General features: G+C 41.6%; 1 protein-coding gene across 2 annotated transcripts in view; it reads left to right on the top strand.

Annotated features, from left to right (window-relative positions):
• Positions 1-9759: 9759 nt before the first annotated feature.
• med27 (mediator complex subunit 27) overlaps positions 9760-20435 on the top strand; it is a 240098-nt gene continuing 229422 nt past the window's right edge. For both annotated transcript variants that reach the window (XM_087998350.1, XM_043720349.2), the window contains exons 1-2: positions 9760-9983; positions 20191-20335. In XM_087998350.1, the coding sequence (XP_087854476.1) occupies positions 9781-9983; positions 20191-20335 (348 nt within the window). In that variant the 5' untranslated portion in view covers positions 9760-9780. The remainder of the gene's footprint in view (positions 9984-20190; positions 20336-20435) is intronic.

Here is a 20435-nt window from a genome sequence, read left to right as displayed (position 1 = left end):
TAAAATTATTCCTTCCAACTATACAAATCTTAATGTGAAAAACATTCTAATAGTTGTGACTGGGAACTTGAGGCACAGTATCCTGACCTTGAGACCAGAAGGTTGGGTTCAAGTCCCATCTGCTCCGGAGATGTATTTTGACATGTCTGTGATGGATTAGAATTGTGACAATATTTGGACAACAAAGTCCAAAGGGAGAGCATTGATGGAGTAGAATACCATATACTGTATACTCCTGTCAAAGTCGGGTTTTGGACTAAATGTATGGCTCAAGTTTTATACTTTTGAGTGATTGAACTCCACTCCGGATTTTTGGAACCGCCAAACTTTTGAACAAGGAAGGGGCACTACCTGCTGTCCAAGGTCCTGAATACAGAGAACCTTTCGGGTTATCTCCTGGTATTTCTGACATTAAAATGAGAAAATTTAGTTATGAGAAAGTTCACGAGATTGATTCCATCAAACCCGTTCCCAAAACTTATACAAAATATCTGAAAAATGAATGAGCTGTGGGCCGAAAGTCAGGGCTCGCTCTTACACAAAATCAGCTAATACCTGGGTATATATGGTATGTATACGGTCTATGAAAAATGAGCCCCAAACTGAGTTTGTAAGATCGAATCCAGGCAACATTTGGGCCTGGTCCAGACTAAATTACGACCTTTGCTTTAAAGTCAAGACAAGAGTTTAGGAATAGAGAGGTTTGTAAAATATTGATCTCTTTCTCGAGAGGGTAACATTTCACAACATATAATTTTATTGTGTCAAATGCAACCAGCTGTTACGCCCCAATGATGTGTATTATATGTATGAGCAAGTAAGATTATGTCCTTTATGTATAATATTTAAGTATAGAACTCAGTTTAGATTAGATGATTTGGATTTAGATTTAATTTGTGAGACACATAAATCATTTGTTTTTAGACCAGGTCCCTTAATAAGTATAATTAATTAAACTTAAACATGAACAGCTAAAAAGACAGAAATAGCCAAATTATATTACCTGTAAAACAGGTTTAATTGAGTTAACAAAGGATGCTTCTGGGAATTATTTTTATAGCAGTCTGTTTCTAAGATTGGTAGCCTTCACTAAGAGAGATCAGACACTGGTGAGGAAGACCTACAACTTCTGTGATCTGAAGCATGCAATAGGAAGAGCAAGCAATTGCGTGCAATGTCAACCAGCAAATGTGATAGCCTTCCAAAAAGATGGAAATTCACAACATTTAATTTCTGTAGAATCAAAATATTACTTCCCTCTGCCCAAGGAAAATTAGCGTAGTTGTCAATCCCAAGTTATCAGAGCCAAATACTTTGGGCTAATTGTAGGGTTCTTGATTTCACTCTGTCCGAGATCAGCTAAATCAACACAACTTAGGAATTAAACCCGAGAATCTCCTGGTTTGTTGAGGCTTGATTTGGCTCTGGTTTCCTTTAGGGGATAGAGATTAGTAGGTGTAACAGACTTAAAAGAAACAGTAACAACAAAATACTTTAGAACATAGAACGTTATAGCACAAAACAGGCCCTTCGGCTCATGATGTTGTGCTGAGCATTTATCTTAAACTAAGATCAACCTAACCTATACACCCCTCAATTTACTGCCGTCCATGTGCTTGTCCAACAGTTGCTTAAATGTCCCTAATATCTCTAACTCTACTACCACCGATGGCAGTGCATTCCATGCACCCACCACTCTCTGCGTAAAGAACCTACCTCTGACATCTCCCCTATACCTTCCTCCAAAGGCATTAAAATTATGACCCCTCATGACAGCCAATTCTGCCCTGGGGAAAAGTCTCTGGCTATTTACTCTATCTATGCCTCTTATTCCCTTGTACATCTCTATCAAGTCACCTCTCTTTCTTCTTCTCTCCAGTGTGAAAAGCTTTAGGTCACTCAAACCCTCTTCAGAAGACAAGCGCTCCAATCCAGTCAGCATCCTGGTAAATCTCCTCTGCACCCTTCTACATCCCTCCTCTAATGAGGGGACCAGAACTGGACACAATATTCCAAGTGTGGTCTAACCAGTGTTTTATAGAGCTGCAGCAAAATCTCATGGCTCTTAAACTCAATCCCCCTGTGAATGAAAGCCAAAATACCATACATCTTCTTAACAACCCTATCAACTTAGATGGCAACTTTGAGGGATCTATGTACATGGACTCAAGATCCTGTTGTTCCATGACACCGTCAGGAATCCTGTCTTTAACCCTATATTCAGTATTCAAATTTAACCTTCCAAAATGAATCACTTCTCATTTATCCAGGTTGAACTCCATTTGCCAGTTCTAAGCCCAGCTCTGCATTCTGTCAATGTCTTGTTGTAGCCTGCAACAGCCCTTGACAATATCTATAACACCAACAACTCACCCTTCCACTTCTTCAAGCAAGTGATTTATAAAAACTACAAAGAGCAGAGGCCCAAATAGAGATCCCTGTGGGACACCACTGGTCACTGACCTACAGGTGGAATACTTTCCATCCATTACCACTCACTGTCTTGTTTCAGCCAGCCAATTCCATATCTAAACAACCAAATTTCCCTGTATCCCATACCTCCTAACTTTCTGAATAAGCCTATCATGGGGAACCTTATCAAATGCCTTACTGAAATCATTATACACCACATCCACTGCAAGACCTTCAACTTGTCTCATCACATCCTCAAAAAGCTTAATAAGGCCTGTAAAGCATGATCTGCCCCTCACACAGCCATGCTGACTATCTTTAATCAAACTATGTTTTTCCAAATGGCCATCAATCCTATCTCTCAGAATCCTTTCCAGTACCTTGCTTACCACAGATGTAAGACTGACTAATCTGTAATTCCCACGGATTTCTCTATTCCCTTTCTTGAATAGAGGAACAACATTCACCTCCCTCCAATCAGTCGGTACTACTCCTGTGGAGAGTGAGAATGCAAAGATCATCACCAGAGGTGCAGTAATCTCATTCCTCACTTCCCATAGTAACCTTGGATGTATTTGGTCTGGCCCTGGGGACTTAGCTATCTTGATGTTTCCCAGAATTTCCAGCACATCCATTTCCTTAACATCAATCTGTTCAAGCCTATTAGACTGGTCCACAGTGTTCTCACTATCAGCAAGGTCCCTCTCTCTAACGACTACTGAAGCAAAAAACTCAATTAGAGCCTCCCCTATCTCTTCAGACTCCAGGCACATGTTCTCTCCACTATCGCTGATCGGCCCTACCCTTTCTCTGATCATTCGCTTATTCCTCATATAGTTGTAGAACATCTTTGGGTTTTTCCTAATCCTTCCTGCCAAGGCTTTTTCGTACCCACTCCTAGCTCTCCTCAGTCCATCTTTGAGTTCTTTCCTAGTTACCCTGTAATCCTCTAAAGCTGTGGCAGATTCTTGCTGTCTCAACCTTAAATAAGCTTCCTTCTTTCTCTTGATGAGAAGTTCCTGTTCTCTTGTCATCCAAGATTCCTTCAGCTTACCATTCCTTGCCTGTCTCGTGTTATGCAACACTCGCAATAAGTGCTCCTTAAACAGCCTCCACATTTCTGTTGTACATTTCCAGTAGAACAATTGTTCCCAATCTATACCCCATACCTCCTGTCTAATAGCAGTATAATTCCCCTTCCCTCAATTAAATACCTTCCCGTATGTTTGTTCCTATGCCTCTCCATGGCTCTGGTAAAGGTGAGACAGTTGTGGTCCCTGTTACTGAAATGCTCTCCCACTGAGAGATCTGACACCTGGCCAGACTCATTGCCTAGCACCATATCCAATATGGCCTTCCCCCTAGTTGGCCTATCGGCATATTGAGTCAGGAATCCTTCTTGGACACACCTGACAAAATCGGTTCCATCCAGACCATCTGCACTAAGGAGGTTCCAATCAATTTTGGGGAAGTTAGAGTCACCCATAACAACAGCTCTGTTACAACTGCACCTTTCCAAGACCTGCTGCCCAAACTGTTCTTCCATATCTCTGCTGCTCTGTTAAATAACTTTGTTAAATAATACTGAACCATGTAAGTGATTAACCCAGTTGACTTCTCATTGTGTGCCTTCTTTGAGTTTCTGATCTCTAGCCCTGCCAGCCTTCAACTTTCTCCTCAAAGATAGGAATTATTGATTGTGCAAGTGGATCCAATTCAATAGCTTTTCTGGGTCAGTAATGCTATCAGTCTGAGATAGCAAGGTCCAGCTGTGCACTTACTGAAAGCCAAAATACTGGCTTCATTGTGTTCTGAAGCAAAGATGGCTTGTGGTGCTGATATCATTCTCAGAGGAGGCCAACACTTTTTTTTTAAATCAGCACAGAAGCATTTATTTCCCTACTGTCTGACTTATGTGCAGTTAGACTCATCATCTGAATTTTACCAGAAATTGGCAAACTGTCAATTTTGGCAAGTTTCATGGAGGATTTCTCTCCATAAGCCTGACTGAGTTCTTTTTCTCTGCAACTTGCTTCATTAGTTATGCACCATATGACATTCCATTCATTTTATCTTCCCTCTTACCACTGCCAGGACATCCCGAAATTTCTAGCATCACTGCATTTAAAATGCACCAGGTCAAGCATGTAAAGTGTCTGGTCAGCAGCATTAAAGTAAAAGCCATCAGTGTGCCTCAAAGTACAGCATTGAAGTGTAAAAGTGTATCGTACATCAGTCAGAAATGTACCACAAGTGTCCAGTGGGACTGTCACATGTTAAATGACAATATCCATGAACAAAGGGGCACTGTGGTGACTGCCCATCAAATGTGTCTTGAGATATGGGGGCTAATGCCAAGATGGAAGCCTGGAAGAGCAAGCAGTGAGCTGGAGAGTCTGTATACCCACTCTGAGTTGCATGTCAGGAATTATTGCTGTTTAGTTTCTACCCAGTGAATGGGAGAATAGGAAACTGCATTTCAATGAGGTGATAGTAGATAATAATCGAATGCAAATGGATGCAAAGACGGCTATTGCTGCTCATTAGCAACATTCTTAGCTTGCCTTTCAAAGCTTGGATAGAGAATAAGACTTTTTTCTTGCCATCAAGATTTTCATCTTATTTTCCCACTAACTCGCCATTGCCAATGTCTTTCAGGGGCTGGGAAGATTCCACCCATCAGGTGTGATTGTGACTTACTTCAAAAGATGGAAAACCTACAAGATTTGGTAGCTATGGTACATCCTACACTATATTACATACTTTGAATTCAAAACTGGTATTATATCTGAACTCATCAGTTTCCCAACATAGGATGTTCAATTCAAATTACCCTTTAAAATTGTGGAGCATAGAAGGAGACTGTTCAGTCCTTCATGTCTAAGTAGGCTTCAATGAAAGAATAGTTTAATTCGTCTCCAACATCCCTGCTGTTTCCACATTCTTTTGCAAAATTCTCTCGTGGGCGGCACAGTGGCACAGTGGTTAGCACTGCTGCCTCACAGCGCTAGAGACCCGGGTTCAATTCCCACAGTCCAAAGATGTGCAGGTCAGGTGAATTGGCCATGCTAAATTGCCTGTAGTGTTAGGTAAAAGGGGTAAATGTAGGGGAATGGGTGGGTTGCGGGTCAGAGTGGACTTGTTGGGCCGAAGGGCCTGTTTCCATACTGTAAATAATCTAATCTCTGTTTCTAATATGTATATCACACACACACACACACACACCTGCTTTCACCATCCTTTCAGGCAGAGCATTCCATATCATAACAATCATACTGCATTAAAGAATAAAATTTCTGCTGTCTCCCTGGACATATTGACAATTATTTTACATCTGTATCCTCTGGTTACTATGCACTTGGTAGTGAAAACAATTTATTGCTATCTTCCCTATCAAAATTTCTGAAGATTTGGAATACTTGCATCAAATCTTACCTTAACTCCCTCTATTAAGAAATAATTGTGGCTTCTCCAGTTTCTACTCTCCATTCAAAATTAAGTCAATGATTTATCTCATTATTTAGCCTGAATTGGTTCCTGGGAAACAGTGAAGTAACAAATAACTCTTAAATTAAGATTAAAAAGTGATGGATAAGGAAAAAAGTAAGTTTGAAAAGGCTAAATGTGAAGATAAAATAAGTCCAAAACCAGTCACTAAGCCACACACAGTATTGTAACAAAATAAATCAAAACAAAGAAGATTGATGAGGGCAGAGCAGTAGATGTGATCTATATGGACTTCAGTAAGGCATTCGACAAGGTTCCCCATGGGAGACTGATTAACAAGGTTAGATCTCATGAAATACAGGGAGAACTAGCCATTTGGATACAGAACTGGCTCAAAGGTAGAAGACAGAGGGTGGTGGTGGAGGGTTGTTTTTCAGACTGGAGGCCTGTGACCAATGGAGTGCCACAAGGATCGGTGCTGGGCCCTCTACTTTTTGTCATTTACATAAATGATATGGATTCGAGCATAAGAGGTACAGTTAGTAAGTATGCAGATGACACCAAAATTAGAGGTGTAGTGGACAGCGAAGAGGGTTACCTCAGATTAAAACAGGATCAGGACCAGATGGGCCAATGGGCTGAGAAGTGGCAGATGGAGTTTCATTCAGATAAATGCGAGGTGCTGCATTTTGGGAAAGCAAATCTTAGCAGGATTTATACACTTAATGGTAAGGTCCTAGGGAGTGTTGCTGAACAAAGAGACCTTGGAGTGCAAGTTCATAGCTCCTTGAAAGTGGAGTCGCAGGTAGATAGGATAGTGAAGAAGGCACTTGGTATGCTTTCCTTTATTGGTCAGAGTATTGAGTACAGGAGTTGGGAGGTCATGTTGCGGCTGTACAGGACATTGGTTAGGCCACTGTTGGAATATTGCGTGCAATTCTGGTCTCCTTCCAGAAAGATGTTGTGAAACTTGAAAGGGTTCAGAAAAGATTTACAAGGATGTTGCCCCCCAGGGTTGGAGGATCTGAGCTACAGGGAGAGGCTGAACAGGCTGGGGCTGTTTTCCCTGGAGCGTCGGAGGCTGAGGGGTGACCTTATAGAGGTTTACAAAATTATGAGGGGCATGGATAGGATAAATAGGCAAAGTCTTTTCCCTGGGGTCAGGGAGTCCAGAACTAGAGGGCATAGGTTTAGAGTGAGAGGGGAAAGATATAAAAGAAACCTAAGGGGCAACTTTTTCATGTGGAGGGGGTACGTGTATGGAATGAGCTGCCAGAGGATGTGGTGGAGGCTGGTAGAATTGCAACATTTAAGAGGCATTTGGATGGGTATATGAATAGGAAGGGTTTGGAGGGATATGGGCCGGGCACTGGCAGGTGGGACTAGATTGGGTTGGGATATCTGGTCGGCACAGACGGGTTGGACCGAAGGGTCTGTTTCCATGCTGTACATCTCTATGACTCTATGACTCTAAAGCAAAGTACTGTGGGCTGCTGGAGATGTGATATACACAGTCCTGTGCTGCATGTACATCATTGCATCTTCATTGTTGTAAAGTTGTTATCCTGGACTGCCCACCTTATAGCATAGTGCTATTTTTCTCTCTACTTGAAAATCGACACCTTGTTGAATGAGGTGTTACTGGATTTTTAATGGCCCTATTAACTTCATGATGACGTGTGTTACAGATTACTTGGAATATGAATGGTTGTACTATGTCCTTTTAGATGGAAGTTGTAGTCTGGATTGTGATGTCGAGGCTCCAACGTGCTTTCCATTATATAGGTGATCAGAAAAAATATCACCTGCTTTTGCCACCTTCCATTGGTATGTTTTGGAAGCATTTGCAGGTCATAGAGTCATACTGCATGAAAACAGACCCTTTGGTCCAACTCATCCATGCCAACCAGGTTTCTCAAATCTGCATTTGGCTCATATCCCTCTAAGCCTATTCATGTACCTGACCAAATGCCTTTTAAGTATTATAACTGTATCTGCATCTACCACTTCCTCTGGCAGTTCATTCCATGTATGCACCACCCTCTATGTGAAAAAGTTGCCCTTAGATCCCTTTAAAATCTTTCCCCTCTCACATTAAACCTATGGTCTCTAGTTTTGAACTCCCCTACCTATTAACATGTTTGGTCACATTATGAATGACTTTTCTTCCTTATGCCCTAGTTGTCTCAGAATCACAGACTCATACTATATCCACATTCTGCTACATTTAAATGAGTAGCACTCTGGAAACATACATTCTGGAAGCAATAATCCACACATGCTGATTATCAAATCCTGGGGTGAGACTTGAGCTTGGGCTTACTGACTCTAAGGCAGGGACAATACTCACTGCACTAGAAGATGACTCACGAACATCATAATTATTGCTTTAAAACACTTTCACTGTTAATTTCCTATGAATAGAATGTTGAATTTCTTCAAGTTCAATAGAAAAGCCACAGCTTTTAAAAAACTATTGTAAACATTTGTTTATTTTTATTTCGTCTCTAATTTAATCCAGCCTTTATCATACAGTTTGCCACCTGAGAACTTAGAAAAAGTGAAGTGATCCAGTGTTTGGAACTACTTGATTTTATCTTTGTAAAAATAATTCAATTTGGGATGATGAGATGTCCAAGTTATCCAAGGATAGTGACAGTTTTCAATTTAGTGTTTTGGTGTCCTGACAAATGCTCTACTTTTCATCTTTTCCCTTTTTGTTGAATGTAAAATCAGTTGGGGGAAAAAATCTGCCTTGATTTTTTAAACACCCATCACGTTCTACTGCATTGCATTGCATGCTACAGATTTATATTCCTCCATTCAGCTCCCCTTGATATCTTCAAAGGAGTTGTCACTAGTTTTTTTGTGCCAATGGGGCTCCATTGCTATGACACCCTTTTAAACAACCTACTGAATCAGATTGACAACTCTTACTGGAACACTCTGTGAAATATAATCACATGACCACCTATCACCAACAGCCCTTCCTCCTGACATTGGTCCCTCAATTCCAGCACCAGTCTAATCTAGACTCTGGTCCCTCAACATGACAATCATTACAGTATCTCACCTTGCTACAGCTTTTCAATGTGTCCTGGTTTTGACTTTTGAACAGTCACCATAGTTCATTGATTGGCTGCATATTGGCATTACTGCTGCTGAGATTTAAACTTCTGTCTGGAAAAGTGAAGTGCACTGACTGGAAAATCTAATCTATGTTCTTTAACTGATGAAATATTGGTTTATGTATTCTGAGAGTCTAACTGCTGGTTATGCAGATGAAACAAATTGAAATTTCAGGCCTCTTATTGCAAAATAACTTCCTCACCAGGAGATAACTTGAACTGTAATGTTGCACTACTATGAACATTACGATTCAGACTCAAGTTCTTGTGTGCACCATTTGTTTCTCCAGTCTGCTGGCCTTTACACATTATCTGAGATTCCAGCATTGATGTGGGTATAGTGCTGGTGAGCAGTGTGAGTGCTAGTATCTATTTATGTGGTCTCTAACTTTACGAGAGCTGCATTCCAGAAGTAGACCACCTAAGGTGGCATTATAAGGCGTCAACACTGCGAAATATTATTTGCTTTGCTAAACCACTAATAACATTTTGCCCGGTATCTATTTTCAGCGATATAGAATAGACACTTGCTCGTTCTGACAGCAGTTCCTGTGAATAGCTGAATTAAATAATGAATTGTGCGGAAACTGGTGCATTCTCTTGGGTACTGCACTTCACTGATCCTTTCTAATTGTCCATGGGAGAAATGGGTACCGCATTGCATACCGGGAGTTGTAGTCTGTCTGGACTGAGCATGAACCCACAGTCTTTTTTCCGTCATCAAAACGAGTCAATCAATGGCTGGTTTCGTCATTAATGTGCACCGAAATGGTCGCTAGGTAGCGGTGAGAAGATGGCGGATACTTTGAGTGTTGGGATAAACCTGGATGCTTTCGCTCATGCGATTAATGCCATTCAGCAGCTTCGGTCCAGTGTTACCCGTGTCTTTGACACTCTCAAGGATGGAATGAAGAATAAAGAGAGTCTGGAGGGCAGAGAAAAGGCTTTCATCAGCGACTTTCAGGAGAATCTTCATGCTGTCAACAGGGACTTGAAGTAAGCCAAGCGCTGAGTTTTGGAGCAGAGCCAGAATATTGAGTTGTGGCTGTAGAGTGATTCCTTTTCAAAAAGGAGTGTTTCATTTGCTTGCGTTTACTGATGTAGCTGCGAAGCTTGCTCATGGACTTTACAGTTTCCTAAATTGCATTCTATGAGAGTTAGTTCATAGACTTAGTGAAGCAATGTTCCTGTTGCATGCAATGACTAAGAATTTGAAAATGGATTAATTTGGTAGATAGTTTAGAGCTGGTCATCTGCATGTGATATGTATTTACTTTTTTAAACCTCTCTTTATCCATTTCCCAACAGCTCATAGCTCTTTATTTCTTTGCAGATCTTTCAGGCTTTATGAAATACTTCAGAGATCACTGCAATATGGCATAGGTAACTAATATTGTAGGATAAAAATAAACCTACATGAGTTTCCCAGATTGCAGAGTAAAATTCTTCTTTTGGGGATGTTTTAGGTTTTGTACCATTTCTAGTTGAACTATGAAAAGGCCTGTATAAAAGTGAAATTTATTGTTTTGGAGCTTCAAAATCTAAATAATCTGGAAGAAATATTTAGTGGCAGACAAAGCTAAGATGAAGAATTGCTGGTGGTAAGTAATGAGAAATTTGGAGTGATGAATTAAGTGTTGACACAATAATAAATGATGTCTTAAGCATTCTTTTCTCCATAATATTAGTAACAATATTACACTTCTGAAATACTGTTTTATAACTGTTAGATCAGGAAGAGGTTGGTTAAGGGAGATGCCTTTCTATTTGAGTTAACAATAAAAGCGGATTATAAAATCAACTGCCATTACCAAAAATGATGGTTGAAAAGAAGGAGCACTCAATCAGCATTTTTGGGAAGAGAGTGTTTAAATATAGGTATAATCCCAAGAATCAAATTGATTAATTGTTGTGATTTTATTACTTAAACTGTTTTAATTTCTTAGTGTTTCTTTGGGTTTCCCCTAAGAAGCTCACTATTGACTTCACTACAGTGTCCCTACTGTAAAGTTTTGTTGGAAGAACTCCTTCATGGCTAATGTTATAATAGTAGACAATTGCAGAGGCCAAAAGTATGCCTCTATTTAGTTTTCAGACATTGGGTGCAGATGAGAGTGGAAAATTTTAATATGTCTGAGGCCGGTTGACAGTTTTATTTATGAATAGAAGTCATTCCTATAAACTGAAGTGCAATCTTAAGGGTAGATTCAGTGCTGTCAGTGAGAGTGCATTTAAAAATTCTGACATCTAGAGCAGTAAAAATCCCCTCTACCTTCAATTCTTGACTATTGTCTTTTGAACATGGCTTCCTCAGAAACGCAAACATTATCCTTGAGTTAACTAGGAAACGCAAATGGCACCAAAGATTGTTTATAATGTGAAGTTGATGCATCTACTCTGAACAGCAGACTATACCATCCTTGAAAAGGCCAAGGGTTATTTTTAATAGTTTGAATTAGTGGCCCTGTTAATCACTCAGTAATTGACACGTTCATTTTTGAAGTAGTTAGCAGCGTAGGGAGGCCTTACAATTGCTTGATCTGGACATATTAGCTTATTTCAATTGCAACAGCAGTAAGTTTGTTGCAGCAGTTATCAACCTCCCTTGGAAAAGGATATCAACTAAGGTTCATGGTTGTGTTTTTTTTTCAGATTAGATTAGATTCCCGACAGTATGGAAACAGGCCATTTGGCCCAACAATTCCACACCGACCCTCCAAAGAGTAACCCACCCAGACCCATTACCCTACTCTATATTTACTCCTGACTAATGCACCTAACTTTATGGGCAATTTAGCATGGCTAATTCACCTGACCTGCACATCTTTGGATTATAGGAAGAAACTAGAAACCCATGCAGGCACAGGGAGAATGTGCAAATTTCACACGGACAATTGCCCGAGGCAGAAATTGAATCTGGGTCCCTGGCGCTGTGAGGCAGCAGTGCTAACCACTGAGCCACCGTACCGCCCATTTTCTGTCCTGTTTAAAGCATGAATGGTACTCCATTGCAGTTTGCATTTATCTCGCAAACCATTGAACTCTTTCTTTTTTTCTAAAGTTCAGTTGGTAGGAGTGAGTAAGGGCCAAATGTAATTTGACTTGCATTTTCTGTTTTATGAAAATTTTTAAAATGTGACCAACTGGGCACGGTAATTCTTTTTTAAATGACAATGGGACTAGCAGGAACAAAATAACATCCAGGATGCTGCAAAATCTATTCAAAATGTTTGGCACTCACCTTGGCTCTGAGGCAGATCATGTTCTACCCGAGAGCTTTCTTGTAATTTGGGCTGTCATTTTAGAAACAGGGAAGATAGGAGCAATAGGCTATTTGAATCCTCAAGGAGAAAGTGAGGTCTGCAGATGCTGGAGATCAAAGTTGAAACTTTATTGCTGGAACAGCGCAGCAGGTCAGGCAGCATCCAGGTGCATCAGAGAGCACCTCTGGGCCACCCGGATGAACCAACCCAACCACCCTGTAGCACAGCATTTCAACTCCCCCTCCCACTCCACCGAGGATATGCAGGTCATTGGACTCATCCACCGCCAAACCACAACAACGCGACGGTCGGAGGAGGAGCGTCTTATCTTCCGACTGGGAACCCTCCAACCACAGGGGATGAACTTGGACTTCACCAGTTTCTTCATCCCCCCTCCCCCCACCTTGTCTCAGCCGAATCCCTCCAGCCCGGCACCGCCTTCCTGACCTGCAGTCTTCTTCTTGACCTCTCCGCCTCCATCCTACTCCGACCTATCACCCTCACCTTGACCTCTTTCCACCTATCACATTTCCAACGCCCCTCCTCCAAGTCCCTCCTCCCTACCTTTTATCTTCTCCTGCTGAACACTCTCTGCTCATTCCTGAAGAAGGGCCTGTGCCCGAAACGTCGAATCTCCTGTTCCCTGGATGCTGCCTGACCTGCTGCGCTGTTCCAGCAATAAAGTTTCATATTTGAATCCTCAGCCTGCTCTGCCATTCAATATGATCATGGCTGATCGTTGAGTTCGATACCCTAATTCTGCCCAGCCCCCATATCCCTTGATCCCTTTCGCCACAAAAGCTATGTCCTCCACCTCCTTGAAAACATGTAACACTTTGGCCTTAAACACAGTCTGTGGTAGTGAATTCCACAGCTTCACCAGTTTGGACGAAGAAGTTTTTCCTTCCCTCAGTCCTAAAAGGTTTGCTTTTACACTCTGACCCCTGGTTCTGGACTCACTTACCATTGGGAACATCCTGCCCACAACTATCCTGTCTAGTCCTATTAGAATTTTATAGACTTCACTGAGATCCCACACATTATTCTTCTAAACACCAGTGAATATAATCCGAACTGACTGACTCTTTCCTTGTATGTCAGTCCTACCATCCCAGCATTCAATCTGGTAAGCCGCCTTCAGAATTGGAGAGCAAAATTGTCCATAATATTTCAGGTGTACCCTCATCAATGCCCTGTAAAACTTCAGCAAGCCATCCTTGTTTATTTACTTAAAGCCTCTCTCTCTGCTGTCTTTACTACCTGCTGTATCTGTACACTTACCTACAACAACCAAACCTTGTGGGGACCACCCTCCCCCCAATTTACAACCATTCAAATTGTTGTCTACCTTCCAATTTTTGTTACCAAAGTGAATGACCTCACATTTATCCAGATTATACTGCATCTGGCATGCTTTTGCCACTCACTCAGCCTGTCCAAATCGCACTGCAAAATCTCTGCATCCTCTTCACAGCTCACTGTTCCACCCAACTTTGTGTCAGCTGCAATTTTTGCGGTATTGCATTTAGTTCCCTATTTAAATCATTAACACATATTGTGAATAGCTGGAATCCTTTTACCGATTCATGCAATACCCCACTAATCATTGCCTACCATACAGGAAAAGACCCATTCATTCCTACTCTTTGTTTCCTGTCAGCTAACCAATTTTCTGTCTGTCACCATGTACACTTCCCTATCCCATCTGCTTGAATTTTACACATTTAACTTTATGTGTAATAAAGGGATCAAGGGATATGGGGGCTGGGCAGAATTAGGGTATCGAACTCAACGATCAGCCATGATCATATTGAATGGCAGAGCAGGCTGAGGATTCAAATATGAAACTTTATTGCTGGAACAGCGCAGCAGGTCAGGCAGCATCCAGGGAACAGGATTTTCGACGTTTCGGGCACAGGCCCTTCTTCAGGAATGAGCAGAGAGTGTTCAGCAGGAGAAGATAAAAGGTAGGGAGGAGGGCTTGTCTCAAGCCCTCTGAAAATCCAAACAAACCACATCCATTGTCTCTCCCAATCAACTCTACTGGTTGCATCCTTTGAAGATTTCCAGTAGATTTGTCAAGCAAGATTTATGTAAATCTATGCTGACTGTGTCTGATTCTACCACAGTTTCTAAGTGCTGTGCTATAAAATCCTTGATAATGCATTCTAACATCTTCCCCACTACCAGATTCGCTGGTCTATAATTCCCTATTTGCTCTCTGTCTCCCTTTTTAAATAGTGATGTTACATTTGCTACCCTCCAATCTGTAGGAACTGTTTCAGAATCTAAAGAATCTTGTAATATGACCACCAATGCATTCAGTATTTCAAGGTGCCACTTCCTGAAATACTCTGGAAGGTAGATTATTAGGACTGGGTGTTTATTGGCCTTGAATCCCATCAACTCTCCCAGCGTTATTTCTTTATTAATACAGATTTGCTTTAATTTCTCCCTCTGTGTTCCTCATAACTTCTGGTATGTTATTTGTGTCGTCCTTTTCACGAAGATAGAAGTGAAGTATGAATTTAGTTTGTTGGACATTTTTGTTCCCCATTATAAATTCTCCTGTTTCTGATTGTGAGGGACCTACATTAGTTTTAACTAATCTTTTTTACATACTGATAGAAAATTTCATAGTTCTTCTGTTCCTGCATGCTTACTCTATTTTCCCCTGCTTGGATTAGATTAGATTCCCTACAGTGTGGAAACAGGCCCTTTGGCCCAACCAGTCCACACCGATCCTCCGAAGAGCAACCCACCCAGACCCATTTCCCTCTGACTAATGCACCTAACACTATGGACAACGTAGCATGGCCGATTCACCTGACCTGCACATCTTTGGACTGTGGGAGGAAACCGGAGCACCTGGAGGAAACCCACGCAGACGCGGGGAGAATGTGCAAACTCCACACAGACAGTCACCCGATGCTGGAATCGAACCTGGGACCCTGTGCTGTGACGCAGCAGTGCTAACCACTGAGCCACCGTGCTGCCTCAAATTATTCGACTCCTTGCTCCTCCTTTTCTGACTTCTAAACTGTTCCCAATCCTCATGTCTTTTGCCAATTTTTATGGCTTTTCTTTTTGCATCTACTACTGTCTCTAAATGCCCTTGTAAGCCATGGTTTGGCCACTGTTCTCTTTGCTCTCTTATGCCAATTGGGAAGAAACCATTTTTATAGTTCACCCAGTTGCTCTTTGATTGCCTCTCCACTGTCATTCCTTTCAGTAACATTTCCAAATCCATCATAGCCCAATGCACACCTCATACCATCATAGTTCCCCTAATTGAGATTCAGGACTCTAGTCTCAGAATCAACTACCTCACTCTCCATTTTGATGAAGAATTCTATTAAATTATAGTGGCTTGTCCCCAAAAGGGATGTCACAATTTCTTCTCCAATTATTCCTTTCTAATTGCATAATACCCAGGTTAAATGGCCTGTTTTATAGTTAGTTCCTCAGCATGTTATCCCGATGAGCATCCCCGTACGCATTTGAGGAAGATGTTGGTTAAAGAGTCTGCTTTGTTCTGGATGGTGTTGAGCTTGGTGTTTTTGGAGTTTGTCATCTAGACAAATGGGGAATCTTCCCTGATGGTCTTGACTTGTGCCTTGTGGATGGTGGACAGGCACTGGGGAAGCAGAAGGTGGGATACTTGCTGCAGAATTCCTAGCTTCTCCATGGACATTTATATGGCTGATCCAGTTCCGTTTCTGTACTCCACTCCCCCTCCCCCCTCCCTGGCCAATTCCCATTGGCTCTATCTTCGCTGTGACTCTTCACCATATTCTATCAATACTACCTTGATGTCAAGAGCAGTCACTTTACCAATCCTCTGCAGTTCACTTCTTTTGTTCATATTTGGACCAAGGCTGTAATGAGGATAGGACCTGAATATTGTGGGAAACTCAAATTGAGTATCAGTAACTGGGTTACTGCCCAGTACTGTTTGATAGCACTGTTGAAGACTGGCAGGTCAGTAGTTGGTTGAGTTAGATTTGATCTGCATTTGGTGGATTGGATGAACCTAGGCAGTTTTCCACATTGCCAGATAGGTGCCATTGCAGTGACTGTAGTGGAACAGCTTGGCTAGGGGTGTAGTTAGTTCTAGAGCACAAGTCTTCAGTAATAATGCTGGGACCCAAAGCCTTTGCTGCATCCAGTGCTGTCAGCTATTTCTTGATATCATATGGAGTGAATTGAGTTGATTGAAGGCTGTGATGCTGAGACCTCGGGAGGTATGTGAGACTGATCCCTCAGTCTGAAGATTGGAGCAAATGCTTCAACTTGTCATTTGTACTTATGTGTGGACTATTCCATCATTAAAGACTGGGACTTTTCTGGAGCTTTTAACTTCTAGTTGTTTAATTTTCCATCCCCATTCACAACTGTTGGTGGCAGAACTGCAGAGCTTATATCTGATCTGTTAGTTGTGGGATCACTTAACTCTGTATGCTGCTTCTACTGTTTGAAATGAAGATGGTCCTGTGTGGCTTCACCAGGTTGACACCCCTATTTTAGGTATGCGAGGTGCTACTCCTGCACTCTTCATTGAGTCAGAGTGATCTCCTGACTTAATTATAGTGATAGAGTGGAGGATATATCAGGCTTTGAGGTCACTAATAATTATTAAATACAGTTCTGCTGCTGATGGCCTATGGCACCTCCTACTATCCAGCATTGAGATACTAGTTCTGTTCAAAGGTTTTAGCATGATGGTAGTACTACAGAACATGATGGAGAGTATCCCCAGTGTGAACTAGGTCTGTAATCTTCCACTCCCTCCACCACTGATGCTCAGTAGCAGCAGTGTGTACTATCTACAAGATGCACTGTAGAGACACACCAAAGATCCTTAGGCAGCACCTTCCAAGCTCTAAACTGCTTCCATCTAGAAGGAAGAGGCAGCACATACATGGGAACACCACCAACAAGTTCACCTGTAAGCCACTCACCATCCTGACTTGGAAATATATCATCATTCCATCACTGTCACTGGGTCCAAATCCTGGACTCCCCTCCCTGGGAACTATAGCATGTGAACTGCAGAAGTTCGAGAAGACACCTGACCGCTGTCTTCCCAGGCAACTAGGGCAGGATAATAATGCCTTTGTCCCATGAGTGAATTTAAAAGAAAACAGCCCATTGATGGGCAGAAAGAGTAAAGGTGGATGGTAGTTGGCTGCCTCACATTCAGCTCTTCGCTTCTGATGTGGAGGGAAGCCTAACTTCCTCAGCCAGCCACTCGAGATGGTCAGTGTCCAAGCCCCTGGCTGATATTGCAGGCTGTCTTTGGCTTGCTGTACCAGTGACCCCTGGCTGAATGCTATCTTTCTTGACTGAGGATCACTGACAACCATAACAAGCTTCCTGCCTTGGTATCTGTGCTAAATGACAAGGCTAAGGGGCAAGGTGCAAAAAGGCAAGACTAAATGATGATGCTGTGTGAATCCATGTAGGGTGAATGTAAACTCATGCTCCTTGCTGCAGCATTGCAGTGCAAGTTGCTTGTGTGGCCCAAGATGCAGCTTGAAGTACAGAAGCATGCTGTAAATGAAGATCTACCAACACCGTTCTTTGAGTCTGGCCAGTGTTGAATGCCAATATTTGTGGATGTGGGGTGCACCTAACTGGTGCCTTTGGATCATGCCCTCCGATGCTGTTGTGGGGTTACCAATATGGAAGCTCTTCACCACCAATTTCAGCAAATTGAAATAGTCAAGTATCCAGTCTGACTTCTGTATCAAGAATTCTTGGCATTTTTAGGGAGATGCCATCCACAGTTAATATGGCTGTTTAATGAGCAATAATCCCTCTTAATAGGCAACTTGCTGCTGAGCCAGAATGTTGTCTGAATGCCCAGAACTTGATTAAATGATACAGCAAGTTGCTCCCAATGTTGCAAGATCTTGCTGGACTTATTGTGTAATTCTACCATAGCTCAAGTTATTCAGATCCTATGAGATTCTGCCAAAAAAAATGGAAAACTCAGTTATTTCATTGCAGATATCCTTTCCAAAGTGTTTTCAACAGTTGATGTGGTAACATCTGACTGGAGGATTAACTGTTTTTGACAGTCTTTCTAAACCTGAGATGTGCTGTTTTTACAATAGAGATTTATAGCTTGCAACAAGGAATGCATTTTAATGGAACAATGCTTTACCTTTTTTTAGCGCAACTTATTGACAGGAAGCTTCATCTTACAATTGCTTTCCTATTTCTTTACCACTGTAATTAATTTTCCGTCTCATTCTCTGAGATTGTTTAACGCTCTCTTTTTCACTTTGTGTTTTGTGATTTTAGTGGAGTCATAGAGATATAAAGCATGGAAACTGACCCTTCGGTCCAATTCATCTCTGCTGACCAGATATCCTAATTAATCTAGTCCCATTTGCCAGCATTTGGTCCATATTCCTCTAAACCCTTCCTATTCATATACTCATCCAAGTGCCTCCGCCATTTCCTCTGCAGCACATTCCATATATGCACCACTCTGTGTGGAAAACGTTGCCCCTTGGGTCCCTTTTAAATTTTTTCCCTCTTGCCTTAAACCTATGCCCCCTAGTTTTGGACTCACCCCACCCTGGGGAAAAGACCTTGTCCATTTACCCTATCCATGCTCCTCATAATTTTATAAATCTCTTTTAAGGTCACCCCCTCAGTTTCCGACGCTGAGAGGAAAATAGCCCTAGCCTATTCAGTCTCTCCTTATAGCTCAAAGCCTCCAACCCTGGCAACATTCTTGCAAATCTTTTTCAAAACCTTCCAAGTTTCACAACGTAGCAGGGAGACAGAATTGCATGCACTGTTCCAATACAGTCAGTTCTGCTATAATGTAGTAGTTCTGTCCTTATGCAGTCCCGTGTTGTAAGAAAATCATTTAAACTAATGGGGCCGGAATCACATTATAATCAATACACGCTTTAAAATTTTGCGCTTTAGAAATAGTGCCCCCACTTCATCAATCACGTTATAGCAGATTCGCATTAACAAAATGCTCGTCATAGCAGAACAACCTGTAATGGCCTAACCAATGTCTTGTATAGCCGCAACATGACTTCTAAACTCCTTTCTCAATGCACTGACCAATAAAGGCAGCCCCAAATACCAAACACACCTTAACTATCTTATCTTAATCTGCCCAGGCGTGTTATAAGTGTGCCATTAAGTCTATACATCCTGCTGTGATTTGCCTTTCCAAAGTGTAGTACCTCAGATTTAACTAAAATAAACTCTAACTGCCACTCCTTGGCCCATTGGCTCATCTGATCAAGATTACGTTGTACTCTGAGGTAACTTTCTTCGCTGTCCACTACATCACCAATTTTGATGTCCTATGCAAACTTACTATGTTCTCATCCAAACCATTTTTATTTAAATGTCAAAAAGCAGTGGATCATTTACCAATCCTTGTGGCACACTGTTGGTTACAGGCCTCCAGTCTGAAAACTAACCCTCCACCAACACCATTCTCTCTCTCCTACCTTCATGTCAGTTCTGTATCCAATACTGTAATGAAATTTAAAAACATTTTGTAGGAACAAATTACTGCAGATGTTTGAATCTGTACTGAAAACAACAAATGCTGGAGATCACAGCAGGTCAGGCAGCATTAATGGAAAGAGAACAAGCTAATGTTTCAAGTCTGGATGACTTGAAATGTTAGCTTTATCTCCATGGATGCTGCCTGACCCGTTGTGATCTCCAGCATTTGTTGTTTTCAGTTTTTTTTTAAAACTCCATGTTTGCACAGCAAAAAAATTTGACAAACGCATCAAAGTTTGAACATTGACTTCATTTTCTTCTGATTGATTTTAAAAAAAGGTTTTTTAATTTATTTTTCTGAATGTGTTGATTGAAATAAGAATGACTGCATGCATGTTTTTCTGTAGAGCTGATGAACTGATGGCTCCTGTTGCTTTTGATTTTTTCAGTGAGTTGGAACGTCTGAGTAACCTGGTGGGGCGACCATCAGAGAGTCACCCTCTCCATAACAGTGGTTTGTTGAGCCTTGATCCGGTGCAGGATAAAACTCCCTTGTATAGTCAGCTTTTGCAGGCATACAAGTGGTCCAACAAGGTAGGTGACCTATCAATATTAATGTTTTTTTGGCCAATTTTTTCACCAACCAGAACTGGAATGGTAATCTGTTGCTATCTCTTTCTTGCTTTATTCTTCT

This window comes from Chiloscyllium plagiosum, unplaced genomic scaffold (genome assembly GCF_037043375.1).
Source record: "Chiloscyllium plagiosum isolate Xiang-an unplaced genomic scaffold, Cpla_swu_hap1 HiC_scaffold_21, whole genome shotgun sequence".
Lineage (NCBI taxonomy): Eukaryota > Metazoa > Chordata > Chondrichthyes > Orectolobiformes > Hemiscylliidae > Chiloscyllium > Chiloscyllium plagiosum.
The sequence above is the reverse complement of the archived record's forward strand: the minus strand, read 5'-3'. Positions and strand labels throughout refer to the sequence as shown.